Genomic DNA, 19,462 nt, shown 5'->3' with positions numbered 1-19,462 from the left:
CAAAGAGCTACTCAACGAACATGCTTCTGATGAGGGATTGTTCTCCCCTACTCGCTTTGCTGGTTGATTACCTTTTACCATACATGCAGCTTCTGTGTGTCTGCAAGCCTCGGGCATTTCAAATGGCCGAGCACAGACGGTGAATGCACCTGCATTTCCAGGAAGCAAGAAACTGGAGATTGCTTTGTTTTAAGGATGACTTCAAATAGTCTTTTATTTGCCCAGAATGTTTGATCAGTGGCGTTAGAAATGTAGAAATCCACTTTAAGTTCAGAGTCTTTGATGATGGAGCAGATGCTGCTGCTCGTAGTGTCCTAGGCTTGCTTTGAGGTTTGAGAATGGCAGCACGATGAATTTCCAGTGTGAATAATGAAGAAATACCAATAAAGAAATGACTTGCAAAGGAAGGAAAAATGTTTGTAACTTTTGCCTTTCTGTTAAAGGCATACGTTCACCGATTTTTCTGTGGCAGTTTCTGGTTTATCCCCTGCTCTGCCCAAGCAGCTGGAAGGCTGTCTTCCTCTTCTGTTTGTTCCTTTGAGTTTGCTTGATGTCAGTCTAAGTCAAATGGTCTAACTAAACCCAAGATTTATTAACAATAAAAGGTGTGAAGCTTTCAGATTTAAATGAAAATGGTGTACCAGTCTTTTTTGGGTTGGGTTTTTTTTTGGCGCTTCCAGGATAGAAACTATTACAGCCCATTCTGCACTAGTTTGGAAAAACAGCTGTGACTTAGGCATGCAGTGGAACTGTTTATTGCTTGGGAGTGCTATGCTGCTTGGTGCTCAAAGTCATCATCTTCTGTGATGACACGTTTAGGTAGTATGGAAATTACCATGATTTGATTTCAGGTATTAAAGAGCTAGAACAAAAAAGTGTGATTATGTTTTATATTTGCTTCTCTGTGATGAGAAATGGAGGTCAAACTGTCTAAATTGGCATTTTATTGGTGTTTTTCTTAAAATATCACTGGCTCCTAGCACTTGAAAAAGTATTCTTCCAGGGTATGGTAGGTGTGAAATGCTTCTTTGGCAGATGTGATTACTTGAGATAGGAATTTGGAAACATTTTTGATCAACCCATTGACCATGCTTTGAGTTTCTTAATGATTCAGGAAACTTAAATAGGGTGAAGTGTACAAAAAACTGATAGTGGGAATACTCTGGAAAGCATATCCTTTATATGTCATAGTTGGTGGTAAAACAGTTTTAGAATTATTTTTTCCTGATTATATTTAATATTTTAAAGCATTTCTTCATAGTTCCATAAAAATATAATTTTAATCTTGTAAAAAATTAGGAAGTTAAGCACTTTATAAGATGAGAACAAAAATATTAAATTTCTCCTCAAGAAATATAAAAGAATATTTCTGATTTGTGTGGAGAAGATAGCTCATTTCACTTTTTGAATGTGTGGTGCATATCACTAACAATGTTTTTTCATTTGCAAAGGCAGGGAATGTATTATGGTATTTTCTGCAACTGATTATGCAGTTGTGTATGGTAGTGAGTTTATTTTCATCAGATACTTCAAAGCCCTTACTTTTTAGGTCAGGAGAGTGTGCTTTTTCCTAAAGCTTTGAAGTTTTAAATAAGCAAAATGAACATAATTTGACTAAAATTAATTACTAATGCAAAGCAGAGCTACTGGTGGCTAGAACATTGACAAAAGCAGAAATTGAATCTATGAATTAATATTCTTGTTTTCTTTAGCCCAGCAAAGGCTCTGAAAATTGATTCCAGAAATATAAAGGTTCTGTAGGCATGTTTGCTTCTTGAGCACATGTGGATGTACAATAAGTATATTTAATATGATTTTATTCTGCTGAAGCTTGGTTAAAGAATGCAAGAAAAATGTTTTCTAAAGTAAGTGGGGAGGACATTGTTTGCCCCTTGGAGAGGACTAGCAGCTTTGTGTTTTGGGCAGGCTGCTTTGTTTTCTTCACATCCTGTTTGTTGTGTGACCTTAGCCATGTTGTTCAAACCAGAAAGTTTTCACGTAACCTCATAGAATAAGGACCCTGCCATGATCCGCATGGGTTTTCAGAAGTTGCTAACAATTCACTGCTCAGGTGCACATTAGTGGAATTGGAGTATACTTGGCTCTGCTCAGTCAGCCTTTAAATGCTAAGCAGGACACATCACAGAACTTCTGTGTCAAAAGTGTTCTGTCACTTATATACAGCAGTTTCTGTTTTGATGTCTGCATGTTAACAGAAGCCTCCATACTCCCCTGAATGGAGGGGCAGGATGCAGGCGTCAGGGATTTGGCTATGCCCTGCTTAATCTGGAGACCAGTCTGTAGGAAACAACTGCTGAACAATAGGCTGGCAAGGGAAGAGAAATGGAGTACTGAGGTCAGGGTCTTCCTGGTCAAGAGGTCATTCTTTCTGCCGTCTCCACTTTTATTTTTGAGGACTGAAGTCCTCGCAAAACCATATCCATGGCTACCCAGAAAGATCATCTGGGTGGTAGCTGCTAGGATCCGCCTTGTAGTGCACAAGAATGTGGGCTCAGATTCTGGTTTTCTGAGATAAGGAGAAATAAGGATGACAGAAGGAGCTCAAGTCTGACCCTGTGCATGTTCCTGGTAGTTTACAATGGAGCTTAGTGAGTAAGAGAGTGTGTTTACAGAATAGCTGTCAAAATCCTTGTGTGTAAGCAAGCTGTAAATAAGTCTATAAAATATAATCATTACTGGGGACTTTAAATCTGCAATGAGTGAAGGACTTCAAGTTCATTCTTGTCTCTGCTTCCTTGCATGAGAAGTAAACAGAAGGATAAATCAGAAAGCTGTTTATAAATGTAATTTCAAGACACACTGGAACAGAATTGTGTAGGTTTGGTTTTTGTTTTGCTTCGGTTTTTTTTCTTGCGGTAATGACCCAAAGGAATTCTGCAGTGTAGGAATGTCATGCTATGCTGCATCATTTCCACACAAGTGCAGAGGTTAAGCTTGGGGTCAACCAGTTTGCAATCAGACTGATTATAAAAGGATGATGAGGAGTAAAAGATAAAATCAAAAGAACACAGTAGGACAGGAAAGTATATATAGAGATGTTTGGGAGCCCTTGAAGTAAAACTTTTTCTTGCAGTAGGCAACAAACGGGAACATTCAGGAGAACTGTTAAGTGAGGCGTTATGGTTTTGTTAAAATAGCAGTTTAGCATTTTCAGCTCCACTTCCACCCTGAGTACATTTACTAAGAGGCTGGCAAAGTTTAAATAATCCTCACTGTTTTATCTGTAGTACTGTGAAATATCCAAGACATAACTGAGATGGTTCTCATGTACATATTGCTATGGCTTAGGTAAAAGGGAAAGGTTCCTGAATAGATAGGTTTCCATATTATTTTTTTTTAAATTCAATCTATATGGCTTTGTAAATCTAAGTTTCAGAGTTGTGAATAGTATGTGAATGAGTTTGGTGTTGTCTTCTGCAGTCCTCTTCTGTTTCTGTGGCATTTGTTAAAGCGCAAAATTATACTGTTCCATTTCAGAGCCACTGTGGAAAGATTTAGAAGGTTGATTTTAATGAAAGAGATAAATAAAGCAAAGAAAGCCTTGACAGCATCCAGCCACTTCAGAACCGATGGACGGACTCCTGACGTTCCTCTTTACCAGCTGAGGGATTCCACCACTGAGAGAGGAAAGAAAATGCTGAATCAAAAATAAAGAGGGTTGTTGAAGTATCGTTATGTTTCCAAACAGAATATTGATTAGTATGTCATTACAGTTAAGTGTATTTTTCAGTGTCAGGGAATATTGGTTTAGAGGTGGAAGAGGAAAATCCTCATGAGTATTTTACATAGTTATTATTGAATAAATTTTGAGGTAGTGAGTAGCGATGTAAGTGTTCAATCTCCCCAGTCATGATGGCATTTGTGTTTTTAGTCTTAAAAAGCTCAAATGGAGCCACATTTTTATTCTTGCAAAATGAACCGTTCAGCTAGTGAGCGAGTTCTGGAAAGGTTCACCCACTTTAGTGAGGAAATTGGGGGAGAGTGAGGGAGTTTGATTCATGACTGGACTTTGGAATCAAATCCGATAGGCTTAATTCTTTAGTTAAATCATTCACTCTCCCAGGTTAATTTTAACATTCAGCCTAGACTGTTCAGGTGGAGGCCAAAACTGTCTGTTTCTACATAGTTTCTGCAGGTCTTGATGCTTTGAACTGTCCTGTATTACACAAAAATGTCAGACGTTCTTACTCTGACTCAGTACACCCTGCTGCAGTCTCCTGTGTCTGACTTTTCTCCTTAAAAAGCAAAAAGCATGGTTTTTATTGCCATATCATGTTGAGAGTATTTTATAGGTGTTTATTTGATATCAATTTCTGTTCATTTCTGTGATGTTATTGAGATAAAACTCCTTTCACATGACCTGAAATTTGAAGGAGAAAGTAATATTGTTTCTCATCTAAATTGTGTATGAATAAATGCTTACAAATTGACAGATATTGCTTGTAGTGATTCCTTTCTTGAGTGAAAACCTAATTTCTATTTCTTTCTTAATTTAGGAACTTAGAATTCATAAGAGATATAAAGAGACACTAGATGCAGCCCCAACACAAGCAAAGAGAAATTATGAGTTGGAAGTTTAATAGCTGCTTTTATTTTCAGGGCCATGTTGCGCTGCACTAAATCCGCAGATGGACAATCTATTACTACACCATTCCTGTAGATAGGTTAGAATTTATTAGTAACAACAACAACAAAAAGGTAGATAGGTGGTTGTGTGGAAAATGCAATGTACCACATTCTTCAGTGTCCCTGATCTGAGTCTGTCAGCCTCTGCCCTGGTGAGCTCAGTAGAGCTGGTGTGACATTCAGACACTCTTGAGCAATCTCTACCTGTTAGTAGTAAAGTAGACAGACGTATGTTAACACATGTCCAACTCAGCATGTGCCTCTGCAAGGGTTTGTAAAGCACTGACACTTGTATGCCAGAGGGGCATGTTTTGTCACCTGTGTGCAGGAGCATCAGAATCCCTGGGTGTAAGTTCCCACGCACGTAGATGGGAAGTTTTCCGCTGCAGCGGTAAGTTTTTAAGTCTGTACAGTTCTGAAAACTTGTGCCTTTTTCAGAGAGCTCATCCTGAGCGTTCAGTCACTACCAGGCTTTTATTATTCCTTTAAATAGTGTACAATATGTTCTGGTTTAATTTGTTTTGAAGCAATTCAGCCATACTTTATAATGCCTTATGGAACTCATCAATACTGCCTGTGTATCTGTCTAGTAAGAGTTCAGTAAATTAGCATAATCATTAAACAAACCAATTCTGTTAGCAATTGGTGATGCCTGTTTCTCAACAGACAAGTGATGTCAAGTGGCATTTATTAGTTTTTAGTACGGTTTGTTATCTACAGGTAGGTAATCTGTATTACTTTATTGCTTTATCATGTTGCATGAGAATAATTGCTGCTGCCTGGCAATGGAAGAAAAGTAGTTTCTTTTAACTAAAAAGGATGAGATAACTAAATATACCTTCTTTAGCTTTTCAGCTAAAATGTCAATTTTAGAAAAGGAAGCTGTTACTAGTTCAAGAAATCTCTTCCTTTTATTTATTGGATGTTTGTCACCATCTTGATGTTTCCTGCTGTGATGCGCCGTGATTCCTGCTGTCCTGTCTCTGTTTTGCAGTGGCTCCTATTAAATGAACCTTGCAACATGACAAGAAAAATTGGCTTTTCTTTGAACTATGTGAAAGTCTTCAGGCGAAGATTTAACTAAGCACTTGTTTTGATTGCATGAACTAGAATTAGAATAGTGACACAAACACCTGATATAATAAAAAAATAAACATAATTCAATTGTTTTAAACTGCAGACTTCTGAACCATTGCTCTTCTGGAGTGTTACTGTTCTCCACAATGAACTGCTTTGAAATTGAGTAATTGCTTTAGAAGAAAATGTGCAATTGAGTTATTTGCATGTAGTTTCATGTTGTCTTCTCCAGGCTTGGTTTGCAACAGGCGGTGCAGTTTGGTGTCTCTGCTACACCAGGGTAAGGACAGGCTGTTGTCAGAAGGGGGGATCCTGCCCTCACTGATGCATTGCTGGTGTGTCTCTTGCACTGGCTCTCATCTTCACCTGGTCCTCTAAGTGGGCAGCAGAATCTTTCTGCTGGGTTAGCTCTGCTTCAGGGGAGCTGAGTTAACTCGGGGGACATGAGGGAGGACGTAGGAGCAAGTGGCTGGGGAGCCGTGGTGGCCGTTGCCTCTGGGTCGTCTGAGCAGAAATGGGAAACCACAGCCCTGTAGCAATTACTTTGTCCAGTATCTTAGCTTCTTGGTTTCAAGTAATACAAAGCACCTGGCTGTTAGAGGGGCTGCATTGCTGTGTGAGGGTATGTCAGCAATATATGGGAGGATGGTGGTGAAGTCTAAACTGGTGTCAGCTTTGGTTGGGAGGCAGCATGAGGCGGACAGGTGTAACACAGCACTAGTTTTCCTGCATTGCAGAAGCACGCAGGGAGCAATTGGTCGATTGCTCAAGTGTGCTGCTATTGAAATGTCATCAAACCGCTCATGGATTGAGCGGATGCACGTGTCTAAGCAAGGCTTAAGGGTGTGTTAGTGTTCTCAGAGGCTACGGAACACTCAGTTTTGAATAAGCTCTCTTGGGTAGTTGGAAAACAATATTAAGGCAATGCTGGACAAAAAATTTCCCCATTAGGATTTAACTTCAGGCTTTGCTATCAAGATTTGCTCGCTCAACATAATAACTAGATTTTCAATAAAGTGGACTCTGAGCAGAAACGGTTGCCTGTTTAACTCTTGAAGTTTTTAAAGTTTGCATACTTAAACAAAACATGCTTTCCAAACTCTTAGACAAACAGTGGAGAGGATGACCAAGTTTTGTAAAAAGTTTAACAATAGAAATCCTAATAATAATATTAACTGTCTGCTCCTTTTATAACCAAGCCCCCAATTTTTCTTTTTTTTCTTTTTTTTTTTTTTTAAAGGCGTATGACAAGAATAATTTAGTTATTTAACATAGACATCTTGTTCAAAGAGTCATATAACTGTTAGGAACAGTCATAATTATCCACCAGAACAGGCTGTCTAGCTTCAGTAAACAACAATGTATTGCACATTTCATAGGGTTTTTTGTTTGTTTTATTTGAAGTTGAAGGTTACATAAACCTTCACAATTGCAGTGACAGATATCACTCATTCTGAAAAGTGAGTATATGGTTCAGTAGTATAAAACAGTAAATTGCCCCTACAGTTTATTGATCAAAATGTTGTAACCTTTAAGGAACTGGGAAGTTTGATATTATTATTTTCCCTTAGACATACTGCATTTTACTGCTCCAGATATTTTGAGTGGTGTGTTTTAAGTAATAAATTTGGAACTAAAAGGCCTATAACTGTTAACTAATAAAAAGCCTATAACTGTGTTGCCTTTGTTTTAATTCAGTTAAAATGAATTCCCATTTGTAGGAATAAATAATGGTACTTAACTCTTACAAGGTCTTCAGCTGTACCTGTGGAGGATTTTAAAATCGAATATTGATTTTTAAGGTCAAGAATGCTTATACTGTTTTGATATAAACTATAAGAAATAAGCAATTCCCAACTGCTGTGGACTCTGCTTTTGTCACAAAAAATATTCAAGATTTCTTCCTAAACTATCTCACAGAATCAGTTTTATTCTTCATAAATATCTCACAAAATCTAGGTTGACACTGATCAAAATGCTCAGTGTTACGTGAAGCTGACCATCTCTTCTGGTACCAAAGGGACCTCTCTGCCATATCGTATCCGATCCGAAGTGGGCAATATGGGATGTTGGGGGAAGATGTTTTCCTCTGTGGCTTTTAAATGGGATGGTCTGGATTCTAACTTCTGCTTTGGAAGATTAAAGTTATTGATTTGCGGTAGCCAGCAGGACGTTACTTGTGAAGGACATTTGCTGTCCTGTTTTTCGCAATATACCCAGAGGTATGTGGCGTTAATCATCTTTGGAGGGAAGGGGATGTGTGGTGTGAGTTCACATGGCAGACCTTATAGCTGACAGTCTTACCAGGAGCCTTTTCCATTTTGTTGTGTGCTTGAAATACTTGCTTTCGTACAGAACAAAGTGTAGTAGTGTCTGAATGTTTGCTTTTTATGACGTACATTTGTGATAAGCTTTTTTTGTTTAGTGTAGTATCTTTTTGTTTCTTGTCAAACTAACTCTATGGATGCTTATTCTTTACATCAGCAATGCCAGCAAACTGAAGTAAGTGTTTTAGTTTGTTTTCAGTGGCTTATGTAGTATATTTCAAGTATATGACTTAATAAAATGTACATTTACCCGCAGTGATTTATATGAAGGTATGCCATTTAGTTGTATTTCTGATGGTTCGTTTCTGACAGGAACTTCTCCTACAACTTTGTCAATTACAGTAGCTGTATGTCAATAACTATAATAAAGGTTTATTTATATTGATGAATGGTATGCTGTTTCATTACTGTCATCTTTGTGTGTCTGTTTTCTTTCTTACACACTTGGAATTGTATTACAGGTCAGAGTGCACAAATTGAATAAACTGGAATGCTGTAGAATGTGTTGGGTAAGCAAATTGATTTTTTTGGTTAGGTGCTTTTATTTTAGATAAGATATGCTAAACACACTTCCTTTTTATTTCAGCTACAGAATCCATCTAAAAGATCTCCCCATAGACACCACAGTTTTTCTCTCCAAATGACTTATTTCCAGCAAAACTGTTACAATATAGTCCATATTTATAAAACTTGATACTATATACATTTGACATAATTTGCATTCATGTAGAGATAATTTGTGTTGGTAGAGCTGTTTTATACCGGCACAGGATCTATTAGCATAGTTGCAGCTACATTACTTTAGTGGAGCAGCAAGGGGGGGAAGAAAGCAGTATGCATTTATTTGACCAGCTTTACTGTCAGGTGCTTTTTTTTTTTAAAAAAAAAAGGATCCATCTTTGTTTCATGATGTTAGTACTGGCTTCCATTTATACTAAGAATGAAAAGGGGATGTTGGATGTCACTAAAATGTGTCTTCCTTTTAACAGTTATGCAATAAAATGTGTTATGCTAGGTTAATATAAACCATAGAGCTGCCCAAATTACATAGCTGTGTCAAGGGATGTGAAATTATCCCAGGAATTTACTTAGTTTGGGGTTGTTTTTGTTTTTTTGGGGAGGAGGGTGGGGTGTCTGTTTTTGTGTTTTGTTTTTTTTTTTTTTTTTTTTTTTAATAGCGTTGATTATCGCTGGATTCCCTTCCCCTAGCTAGAATTATTTGGTGTTTTCCAAAAGTACAGATTTGACCTAAAGACACTTGCTAAGAGAAAGTTAGTATTTTTTAGTTTGGTGGGTTTGGATTTATTTTTTTTTTAGGTAAATTGTCTAAACATGATCACTGAACTCGATATGGCAAAATACTTAATTGTGAATGCTTAGCCAAGGTAGTTCCATGTGGAATTAGTCATGTAATGGCACAAAATTTTTTGTTATTAATTTTCTTAAGACCAAAAGGTCTGGGATATAATAGAGATTATAATTTGAATCTTTGGTTGTTTGTCAGACTTGGTCTTTCATTTCTTCTTTTCAGCAGTTTCTTCATATACTTTTTACAAAAGAGATTTAAGCGATTTGTTCTTGTTTAAAAAAAAACAAAACGTAATGCTTAACAGTCAGAATTCTACAGGTCGGTAGTAGAGTGTGCCTGAAAATACTGCTGTCCAGCCCTTATTGCTATTTTCAAAAATGGTTTTACTTTTATTTTGCTTTTTGGAAGAATGTTATCTTGTAGTAGTAACTTACTGTGTTGATGGGCAAGTTCAATGCAGTTGGTAATACTGCTGGCTAAAAATGTTCCTGTCGTTAAGCTTCAGTTGTTCTAGCGACACAGCTACTTGTGAGGCTCTGCTGTGAGCTGATTCGGCTTCAAAAAGGTGCTGATTTTTTTACATGTGTGCATGTCATCATGGTGTTTTCTGCTTGTTTGTTTATTAAAGCTTGTCTGCGTATCTTCTCCAGTGTGATGCTCTTTGGTACCTGTCGCATACATGCTACATGGCAGTATTTATGTGAAATCATCACTCTTGGAGTGAACCTTAGAGGTTTTACCAGGGAGGCCAAAGAGTGAAAAAACATTATACTGACCATATAGGTTCAGATAAGAAATAATCAATAGTATAGTTTGATGAAGCTTGCATTTACTGTTGTTGCTCTTGTTTTGTGGTTATATGGAACATCTATTTCTAAGCAGAGTTTTGCTGAAGTATTTAACATGCAATTTGCAAGCTTCTTGGTGAATATGTTAAGACAGTTTCTTCTGTATTTATGTGTGTGTTTCCTTTTTTCAAAAGCAAGCAGTCAAAAGATAAAGTCTTGGGTCATCTGAAAGATGTTGCATGTCAGAGTACTTAATGCTGCATATATAAGGACAAAGTTGTCTCTCTGTTGCAGTGTTTATTACATCTATTTGTTTGAGGGTTTTTTTTTTACTTATATTGAAGCAGATTCCTGCTATAAAATGTACTTGTAGTTTCACTTCTGTTTAACTATGCTGTTATTGTTTATCCCATATTATTCAAATAATGCAAATAATTTTTTTGGCCATGTGACATCTCAAGAATTGGCAGACAGAGCAGTGGAAGAAAAATGCAACTGTCCAAATTATTTCTGCAGAGCCCTTAGCATTTCGTATAAAAAAGAAGAAAAAAATGGTAAATAAGAAATCATGTAGGTTATGTGAACAATCAAAATTTTTTTCTCTAGCAGTAGTCAATAAACCACCAATACTGTTATGCAATGCCTGGCCTTAAGATGGTCAAAAAGGTATGTTTGATTTCTTGATGCATATGTCACTCATTTTAACGATGCTGTACATACATAATTTGACCAAACATGGTATCTAGTTAGATATATAAAGAGGTAACTTTGAACAGAAGGTTTGTTCAGAACAAAATCACAATTACTAGTAACAATAGTTTCCTGAAATCCTCATCGCTCTCTATAGATTTTTGGTCCATATTGGTGTGATTCTGACTGGTAACAAAAGTCTTGGAAGATGGAGAAGGGAAGGAAGATTAGAGGTGAACCCCAGCCGTACTGGTTCTTTGTGCTTTTGGAAAATGCCAAATAATTCTAGCCAGCAGGAGGGAATCCAGTGTGAAACTTGTACTTGATTAAATAATTCTGCCTTCATCTTACTTTCTGTTACTGTTCAGTTGAGGCTTTTCATTTAACTTACTTACATTTGGGGATTTTTGATACTGTTGTCAGCTCTAATGAAATGTTATCAGTTGTAATAAAGTCCTATTTAAGTATACTAAACTCTTTGATAAACACTTATGTTAGAAATCTAATCTTAAGAAATATCTTATTAGGAAGAATTTAATTCCTCTTTAAAACTTTATTATTTTTAAAAATATATATAAAAACGTCAATATGTGCTACTAGTGATGTTTTTCTTAGTTGTTTGAACTGATTTATTCTTGAATCTTGTTTGTGATTTAAGTTGAAAGGTGTGTTTTTTCTTTTATCTGGTATATCTGAAACTCAAATGAGCTACTTTCCATCTACAATGTGTATATCAATACGCAACACACATAAAGAGCTCATATGAAAGCCTTTTTTTTTTTTTTTTTTTTTCCTTGTAGTAATATAAGGTCTGTTGGAAGTCTTCAGCAGAGTCATGAATAATATTTATTTTAGCCTTTTAACAGGAGCTTGCTTTCAAAAGACTAAATCCTTTAGTTTCAGTTTTCCTTTATTCCATTCTGCGAAAACATAGTCTGGGTTTTCATTTAGGCTCACTGGAGTGATTTTAGGTTTTTCTTTGTTATAGCAACTGTAGCTTACATGCTAAGTAGTAAAGTACCACTAAAAAAAGGTTTAGAAAGATGTATTTAAACCTACAGCCCTTCTTTGGGCTGTTCAGAACTTGACAGAAGTTAATATTCAAGGTTAAGGTAATAACAATGTGTGTAAGTTTAGTAAGATGTTTTAAAACTTCCTGTTGTTAGAAAAAAATGTCTTAAGGGTAACAGAAAAATGCCACGGATGGAAGATTTTCTAGTTCTTCGTTGTCATCTTATGAAGATGAAACATGAGATGTTACATAGAGAGTCAGGTTTTACTAGAGTCTGTGTACTATTTCCAGTCTCTTCTTCACAGGCTGGCGTGACAGAATGTACTCCTTGTACTCCAGTACAACCTTGCAATAAAGAAACAGATGAAACACAGATATATCTTAAACTGTTGGAACATACTGTGTTTCAACTGTAGACAAAGCTGCATGGAAAGATCTGAGAGTTGTACGGTGTTTTCCAGAATGGTTTTCTGACTACTATGTGGGAAGAGGAGATAAAAGTATTCAAGCTGGGAATAGAAGGTGGTGAGACTCAATAACAAACAGAAATTCTTAAAAGGTTGCCTCTGCTTTTCTGTGCTTTAGTTACCCTTTTATGTACCCTTTCAGACTGAAATTATTTTTCTGATGGTAATTTACAACTTAATTCATCAGTCTTTCATGAGAGACAGGACCACACTGGTGAATCTAGCAGTGTTGTTCAATGCTCCTGAGAGCCATTAAATTGTTGACAAGAGCAGAGCTGCAGAATGGGAAAGTAAATGATACAAAGACGTGTGACGCTGGACTTGTGTTCTGTACTGTGTTAAAGGGTCCTCTTAATAAGTTTCAGGGGAAAGGGGTGGATTATGGCTGCCTATGGAAGGCTAGGTATGGGAAGTGGCTTTCTTTTAAAACTTTAAGACAGCGTAGACAGTAGTCTACAAGGCTGTACCTTTGTGCAGTAGCACTGTTATGGTCAGCCTCAGTTATACATTTACCTGTAAGATGCATGGAAATTTATGACACCCCAAAAAATTATGCTATTTGAAGCCCATCTCAAATTCTCATGAAGGCTTGGTATAAATGTATCTCAGGCAGTTGGGAACTTAATCTGGCAAGGATTTTTAAGATTCTTGTATTTTTATAATTAATTATTTGTATTGGTGTCCCTTTTAAGATATGCATTTATTGCAACCGAAATATCTTTGAGTTGGGAATTAGTTCAGGGAGTCATCTGTTTACTCACATTTCTAACATCCCACGGTCGTCTTTATTTTTTTGTGTGCCTTAAGCCTAAAATGCATATGTTTGCAACTCATGTTTTTTCAAGATAGTCTTGAAAGAGTAGTCGTCTTTACAGATTCAAAGGGTTTGCTTTATTTCATCTCTTTTGACTGCTTTATTGTGCCTGCTCTTCTCAAGACATATGGTGTATATACTGCAAGTGTTTTAAAGCAAGTTTTTCATGTTTCTTGCTCTTCAGAGCTTCTAATACAGACTTTGTCACAGTTGGTTTCTTAAATATATTGTTCTCCTGTATACAGTGGTAAGCTATACTAATTCATTTTATTGAGTAGTTCACTCACAACCAGGAGTTTGTCTTTTGTTGTATGTCTTGATTGAAAGTCTTCTGTTGGCACTAAGTAAGATGGTCTCTGTTAGAATCATATAATATAGGAGAGAAAAAATAAATGTACATGCTTACTAACTGTAAGTTTGCAGACTGTTTTTCTGTGCGAACAGTTCTTGGTTAGGACTGCTTTAGCAATTCTTTCAAAGGAATTATTCTCTTGGTAAAACTTTTAACTCAGCTTTCTATTTAATACAGCAACTTTGATATCTTTTTTTCGCATTTAATTCTGTCCATTGACAGAATGGAGACATAGCATCAACATATGTCTCCAAAGTCTTTTGGCTCCTAGTAAATACAAGATTATATGATGTAAAGAACTGTATCTGTAAGATTTGTAAATATGTAACAGATGAGCAAAAAGCACCGTCAAAATAAGCATAGACTTATCCTTTGTTTCAAATTAACTTCCAGCTAAGGAGAATTAACCTTTCTTCTGGAAGTGCTAACACAGAATTTGAGTACAGTTGTTTAAATCAAGGTTTCTTCCTTTCAGATTTAAATTAGAATTGATGGTTTTGTTCATTTTGGTATAAATCATTCCACTTTAACTAAAGATGTGAGCTTATTTTTCTGAACCCTGAAAGTCAGATTGGTAAATTCCTTGTTGCTCAAGGGAAATGGATTGAGAAATGTCTTTGTAGATATTCTCCTGCTGTAGCTCTGGGCCTTGAGGGGGGAGCGCACACATTAGATATATCTTGTAACTAGAGCAGAATGGCTGAAAGCCAGTTAGTCACATGGAGATGTGTATTGTTTTTTCTTCCTTGCCTCACTCCCTCTGCAAATGTGGTCAGCTTCTGATCACGATTGGGATGTTCTTTCTTTTGGTAGTGCCTACAGCTGAAAGGGGGGGGGGGGGGGGGGGGAGGCATTGGAAATGTAGTTTAGTCTTAGGGTAGTGCTCAAATAACGCATTAATAGTCTCCCATCTACCTGTGCAGATTCAGGTGATGCTTCTCTTTAGTGTAGGTGTATATATATGGATTTTATGCATGTATCAATAATAATGTATTCTGAAGTCCTCATTACGATAATATACGTAAAATAATATAAATAATAATATTGTTATTATGAGGTAGTCTTTAGAGGAACGGTGAAAAAGAGAAGCTTAATGATTGTCAGGGATAAAACTGTTATTTTCTCCAGTTACACTAAAAGCTTTCTGTAGCTTGATGGAAACTAAGGGCTTGTGGCATCAGCTTTTAGTTGAAAATCTCTGGCCTTTTTTTATGTGCGACTAGAATTGACCTTCAGGATCCCCCTTGGCTCCTAGTGTTAATCCCTTTCTGGAAATGATGATGAAGTAATAGCTGTTAGAGCCTAACAGAGAATTTATAATAAAAAAAACAAATTAAACATCAACAATTATTAAAGTCACTTTAAATTTTGACCCTACATTTGAAGGCATTGTGTAAATGTAATAACATCTTGTCTGTGAATAACATGGAGGAATATAAAACATACTGAGGTGCCTGTATGATGCCTAGAATTAGAGGTAGACAGAGAGCGTACTGACAATATGTTGGTTTATTCTTCTAAAATATGTTAACCAGGTTATGGTTAAAAGAATTTAAAATCTGTCATTCCGAGCTATTTGTAACTGTTTAAGTTCTGTGGGAGTCACTTTTACAGAAAACATGGGGTTATATACTGTAAAAGATGGAGTTTGTATTTTCTTTATGCATCAATCTTTTGTGCTATGTTTCAAAGCAAACAGGAACAGACTGAGGTTTGCTTTTGATACAACACAGCATTTAAAACTCCAGTATAATGTGCAAAGGGTATGTATTATTGAAAGACTTTAGCATGGGTTTTTTTTTGTTTTCAGTGTAAAGTTGCATTAGGACAATATTTTTTATCGTGCTGTTAGAGATCAAAGTATTACTGTAGTAAATAATCCTCTTTGGCAAACATATCTAAATATATAGTGCTAGCTTGCATACTGTGCTCCTTACTTCAACAGAAAGCAAGAATTGATTGTGGGCTGTCTGCCAGTAGGACAACGGTTTGTCTCTCCATGTGGGGAGACCATCTTTTGTTGGTACAAAATGGGATTATGCCACTGCCAGGAGTCAGCTCCACTTTTGCCATTATACGCTAGGAGTCAGTGACAGCTCCTTAATTATTGCTTTTGTCTGTAAAAAATCATCCTGTGTGGAGAATGTTTCCTTTCTTGAAATCATTCAGTAATGATCCTGTGACTTTTATAGTGTCTACTCCGTGTTTACCGCCAAGACAAGCAAAGGTGATGTCTTTGTGTGTGTAAGGTTGCCAAATCTTTGTATCCATTATATATATATATATATATATATATATATATACACACACACATATATGTATATACGCATGCACATGCAAGCATCTAAACTGGCATGTTGAGAACGGAAATTAAATTCTTCTTCAACTGTTGTTGGCCTTGCATGGCTGATGTGGTTGTGCTAGCATCCTCAACAAAATATTCTTAGAAGTGCAACCAACTAAGCACAGGTAACAGACTACTGAAAATACATATATTAGTATATAGTTTCCTTCGAGATGATGCTAATTCCATCTCAGTTGTTTTTTTTTCTCAGATATGGTGCAATAAATGCATGGAATCAGTAGAAATAATTTTCTAGGGAATTATTATATAAAATTTAGTGTAAATAAGGCCATTTAATATCAAGCAATGAATTTGTTTTAAGGTAACAGTCTGTTAATATTTTTATAGAGTAGGATAACATAGAAATGTAAATAGACTTTAGAGTTCAAGGCAAGTTTGCCAATCTGCATCAATATCTAATGCAAGATATTTTGTCTAGCCAAGATCACCCAGTGAGCATTAGGCACCTTTTAAAAAGTATGTCTAGCTTTCAGAGTACTTTGGATGCACAAATGTTAAGAAAAGGCACTTAGGTAAATCAATACATATTTTACCTTTTCTCTGAAACAGTGTTGTTTAACTGCTGGTTTGAGATAACTATAAGGTGGAAGAGCTCAGTTGGCTGTCTCATGAACTGTTCTTAATGAGCATTATGTTATTTTCCCCTCTTGTTTTCCCAGGCTGTTCAATTAACCCCTAGACGATGGCTGAACTTGCAGGAATACCAAAGCAAAAAAATAATGGCAGACCATGGGGTTACAGTTCAGAGATTCTTCGTGGCCGATTCTGCAAATGATGCCCTGCAGGCTGCTCAGAGACTAAGTAAGTTGACTGATAATGAGAGTCATCTGCTTCATCAGATAGCAATCTGGAAAATAAATTGCTTTCTAATAGGTTATACATAATCTTCAAATTGAGCCTTATTGAAAAGGTTTGGTATATTATCCAGGCCATAAATATATGCTTAATTTCATATGTGAACAACAATTTGTAACAGCAACATATAAAACTTAGTTTCTAAATTTTTTTGTATGCAGCATGTGACATGAAGTCTTTAATTAACATTTTTCATATAATTTTGAATAATTCAAAATTCAGAGTAATGTCATGAATGGTTGCTGAGGAAATTTTTTTGTTGTTGTATACCTGATGTAACTTAAAGAACTGAAGTAAATGAACCTGTGTAAAAAGCTGGTTTAAAAACTCCCAAACCTCTATTAAAAAAGCAAAGGAGAAAAAAAAAAAAAGATTGTGGACTTTCCATTTTAAAAGATATTCTGGACACAGTCCACTTTTGCTGACCCTGCTTTGAGCTGGTGGGTTGGACTAGACAATCTCCAAAGGTCCTTGCAACCTCAACTGTTCTATGATTCTACGAAGGAATAAAATATGTATGAGAGAATTATGCACGTGTATGTTTGTCCATATGGAGAGAAAAGAAAGGTGAGTTGTTACCTATCATCATCACTAAAGGGCTTGACAGTGGCTGGGAGAGAAGACCATGCTTCTGGAACTTCATTTTGGTTCTCTTGACAACACGCTGATTTTAGCGTGGTGAACATAAGATGATATTGTGGGTCAGAAATTAATAGTTGGAATACCTTTTCTCTCAAAAGGAAATGCGTTTTAGTACATTTGTCACCCATTTCTAACTCTGAAAGACGTTTTCTACTTTTTAGAGTTAATAGTACTTTGCATAGTTTTCCTCTTTTCGTTTAGCTTTTGTTAATATTAATATATCACACATCAAAATGCCAGAGGCCAGACTTTGTTGTAGTGTAATTATGCAGTAACAGGAAGTTTTTTTGTTTTATGCTTTACATAATGCACAAACCACTTAGTTAAATGCATTTCAGATTTGCACACTGGAAAGTAAATTAACACAACTTATATCAAAGATCTCATCAGACCTCAAGTAGCTGAATAGCATTAGCATAATGGCTTGCTAAATCTCTGTAACTTTCTTCAGGTGATGTATTTTTCAGTAATCAGAACCTTCTTATGACAGCCAGCATGTTTGATAATATATTTGAAACAAAAACATTAAGTGCAACTGTTATGGTCATTCGTCAGTGCAAAATGAAAAATGCTGATGCAAAGCAAAGATCATAAAATTGGAGGGTTTTCGCTTGTCTGGATGTCTGAGAAAATCAGGAAATGCCAACTGAAGCTGTGGCAGGTATTTAACAAATCTTACAGCACTTAAACTGTCCTCTTCATGATTGAACTCATAAATGGATCGGTCTATCCAATAACTATTACTATTCTCGATCTCTATAACTATTTGGAGAAATAAATTACTCCATTAAAGGCAGTGAACCTCTTCTGTTTTATGATGCCAGATTTATTTTAAATAACTTCTTTAGCTTGCTTGCTTTGCAAATCATGGAAATATTGGCCTAGTAAAAAAAAAAAAAGAAAAAGTTGAAATTTCAATAATCAAAAGTAAAATCTCATACAAAAAATTATATGCTAATGAAACTTTATCACATAAATTGTATGTATTTTAACTGGGTTGGCTTGTTAACACTTAAAAAATAAGTTGGTACCTTTTCATTTTAATGTAATTGCATTCAACCAGGGTGCATTACTGGGCATTAAAGAATTGTGGTTTATAGTCTGGAAGCTATTTTATGTTGAAATGATTGACACTCCATTGATCCATTAAATAATTAACAACATCCTCATAGTTATTCTGGTAGCGTGCTGTCGTTGTACTTCTAACATGCACTTTGAAAAATAAGTATCAAGAACAGCAAGTTGTTGTTCCAAGATTTCATCAGATTTATGTTCTTTATGATCCTTCAGACTAGTAGTATCTCTGTCACTCAGGTTTATCTGCACAATTTGAGCTGCCATGTTCTGAATATGCAACCACACAAAGTAAAAAGTTTCAATCAAAACGAAAAGCTTAATCCTACCGGAGGCACAAAAAATTCCAACATAAAATAACAAATTGGAGGTGGCTTTAGGATATTCTTGTTAGACAGGCATTCTGCAGTAAAAAATGGTGAAAGGAGAGGTCAGTCACCCTTGCCAAGTCCTGCTCAAAAATCTGATGGTTTAGACACTGTATACCACATTGCAGTTGTCTTTAACTTTTGCTTCTGTGAACAAGAAAAGATATGTGCTAACATATTTTGAAGATAAAAATAGAACAAAGTTATCAAAACTTGAAGGGCAAAGGTTCAGTATTTTTCTTGTAAAAGGACGTTCTTTCTATAGGCATGTTATCTTGAATACAGGAGAAACAGTAGTTTTTCTTGAATCTTAACAGCATTGCATCACTCACATGGGTCTGTGTGTGTGATGAAGGGGTACAGGTAAGGAGATTGAAATTCCTGACACGGAAGTCTTTGTGAAGTCACGTATTCACAAATTAATTTCACAGTTTCATCAAAATACTACATGCTTGACAGAGCTGTCAGTACTGCTGCAGTGGCTGTGGTCACCAATTTTGCTGTTGTTGGTTTTCCTGTTAATGCAATGGAAAGAGATGGGATTAGATAATTTTTGCTGCTGTCTTCACTTGTCAGGAAGGTGTTAATGCCTGTGTTCTTGAAAGGGTTTGCCTTTATCAAGTATCAGCAGTTTTGTTATAGTTTGCTCATTTTCTCTGTTGCTCTCTCTATTTT

General features: G+C 36.1%; 1 protein-coding gene across 1 annotated transcript in view; it reads left to right on the top strand.

The window, feature by feature from the left end:
• Positions 1-19,462, top strand: part of SUCLG2 (succinate-CoA ligase GDP-forming subunit beta) — a 131,920-nt gene that overhangs the window by 10,449 nt on the left and 102,009 nt on the right. The window contains exon 2 of the mRNA XM_080385321.1: positions 16,508-16,649. Within this exon, the coding sequence (XP_080241447.1) occupies positions 16,508-16,649 (142 nt within the window). The remainder of the gene's footprint in view (positions 1-16,507; positions 16,650-19,462) is intronic.

The sequence above is a fragment of the Falco punctatus genome, assembly GCF_963210335.1.
Source record: "Falco punctatus genome assembly, chromosome: 4".
Lineage (NCBI taxonomy): Eukaryota > Metazoa > Chordata > Aves > Falconiformes > Falconidae > Falco > Falco punctatus.
The sequence above is the reverse complement of the archived record's forward strand: the minus strand, read 5'-3'. Positions and strand labels throughout refer to the sequence as shown.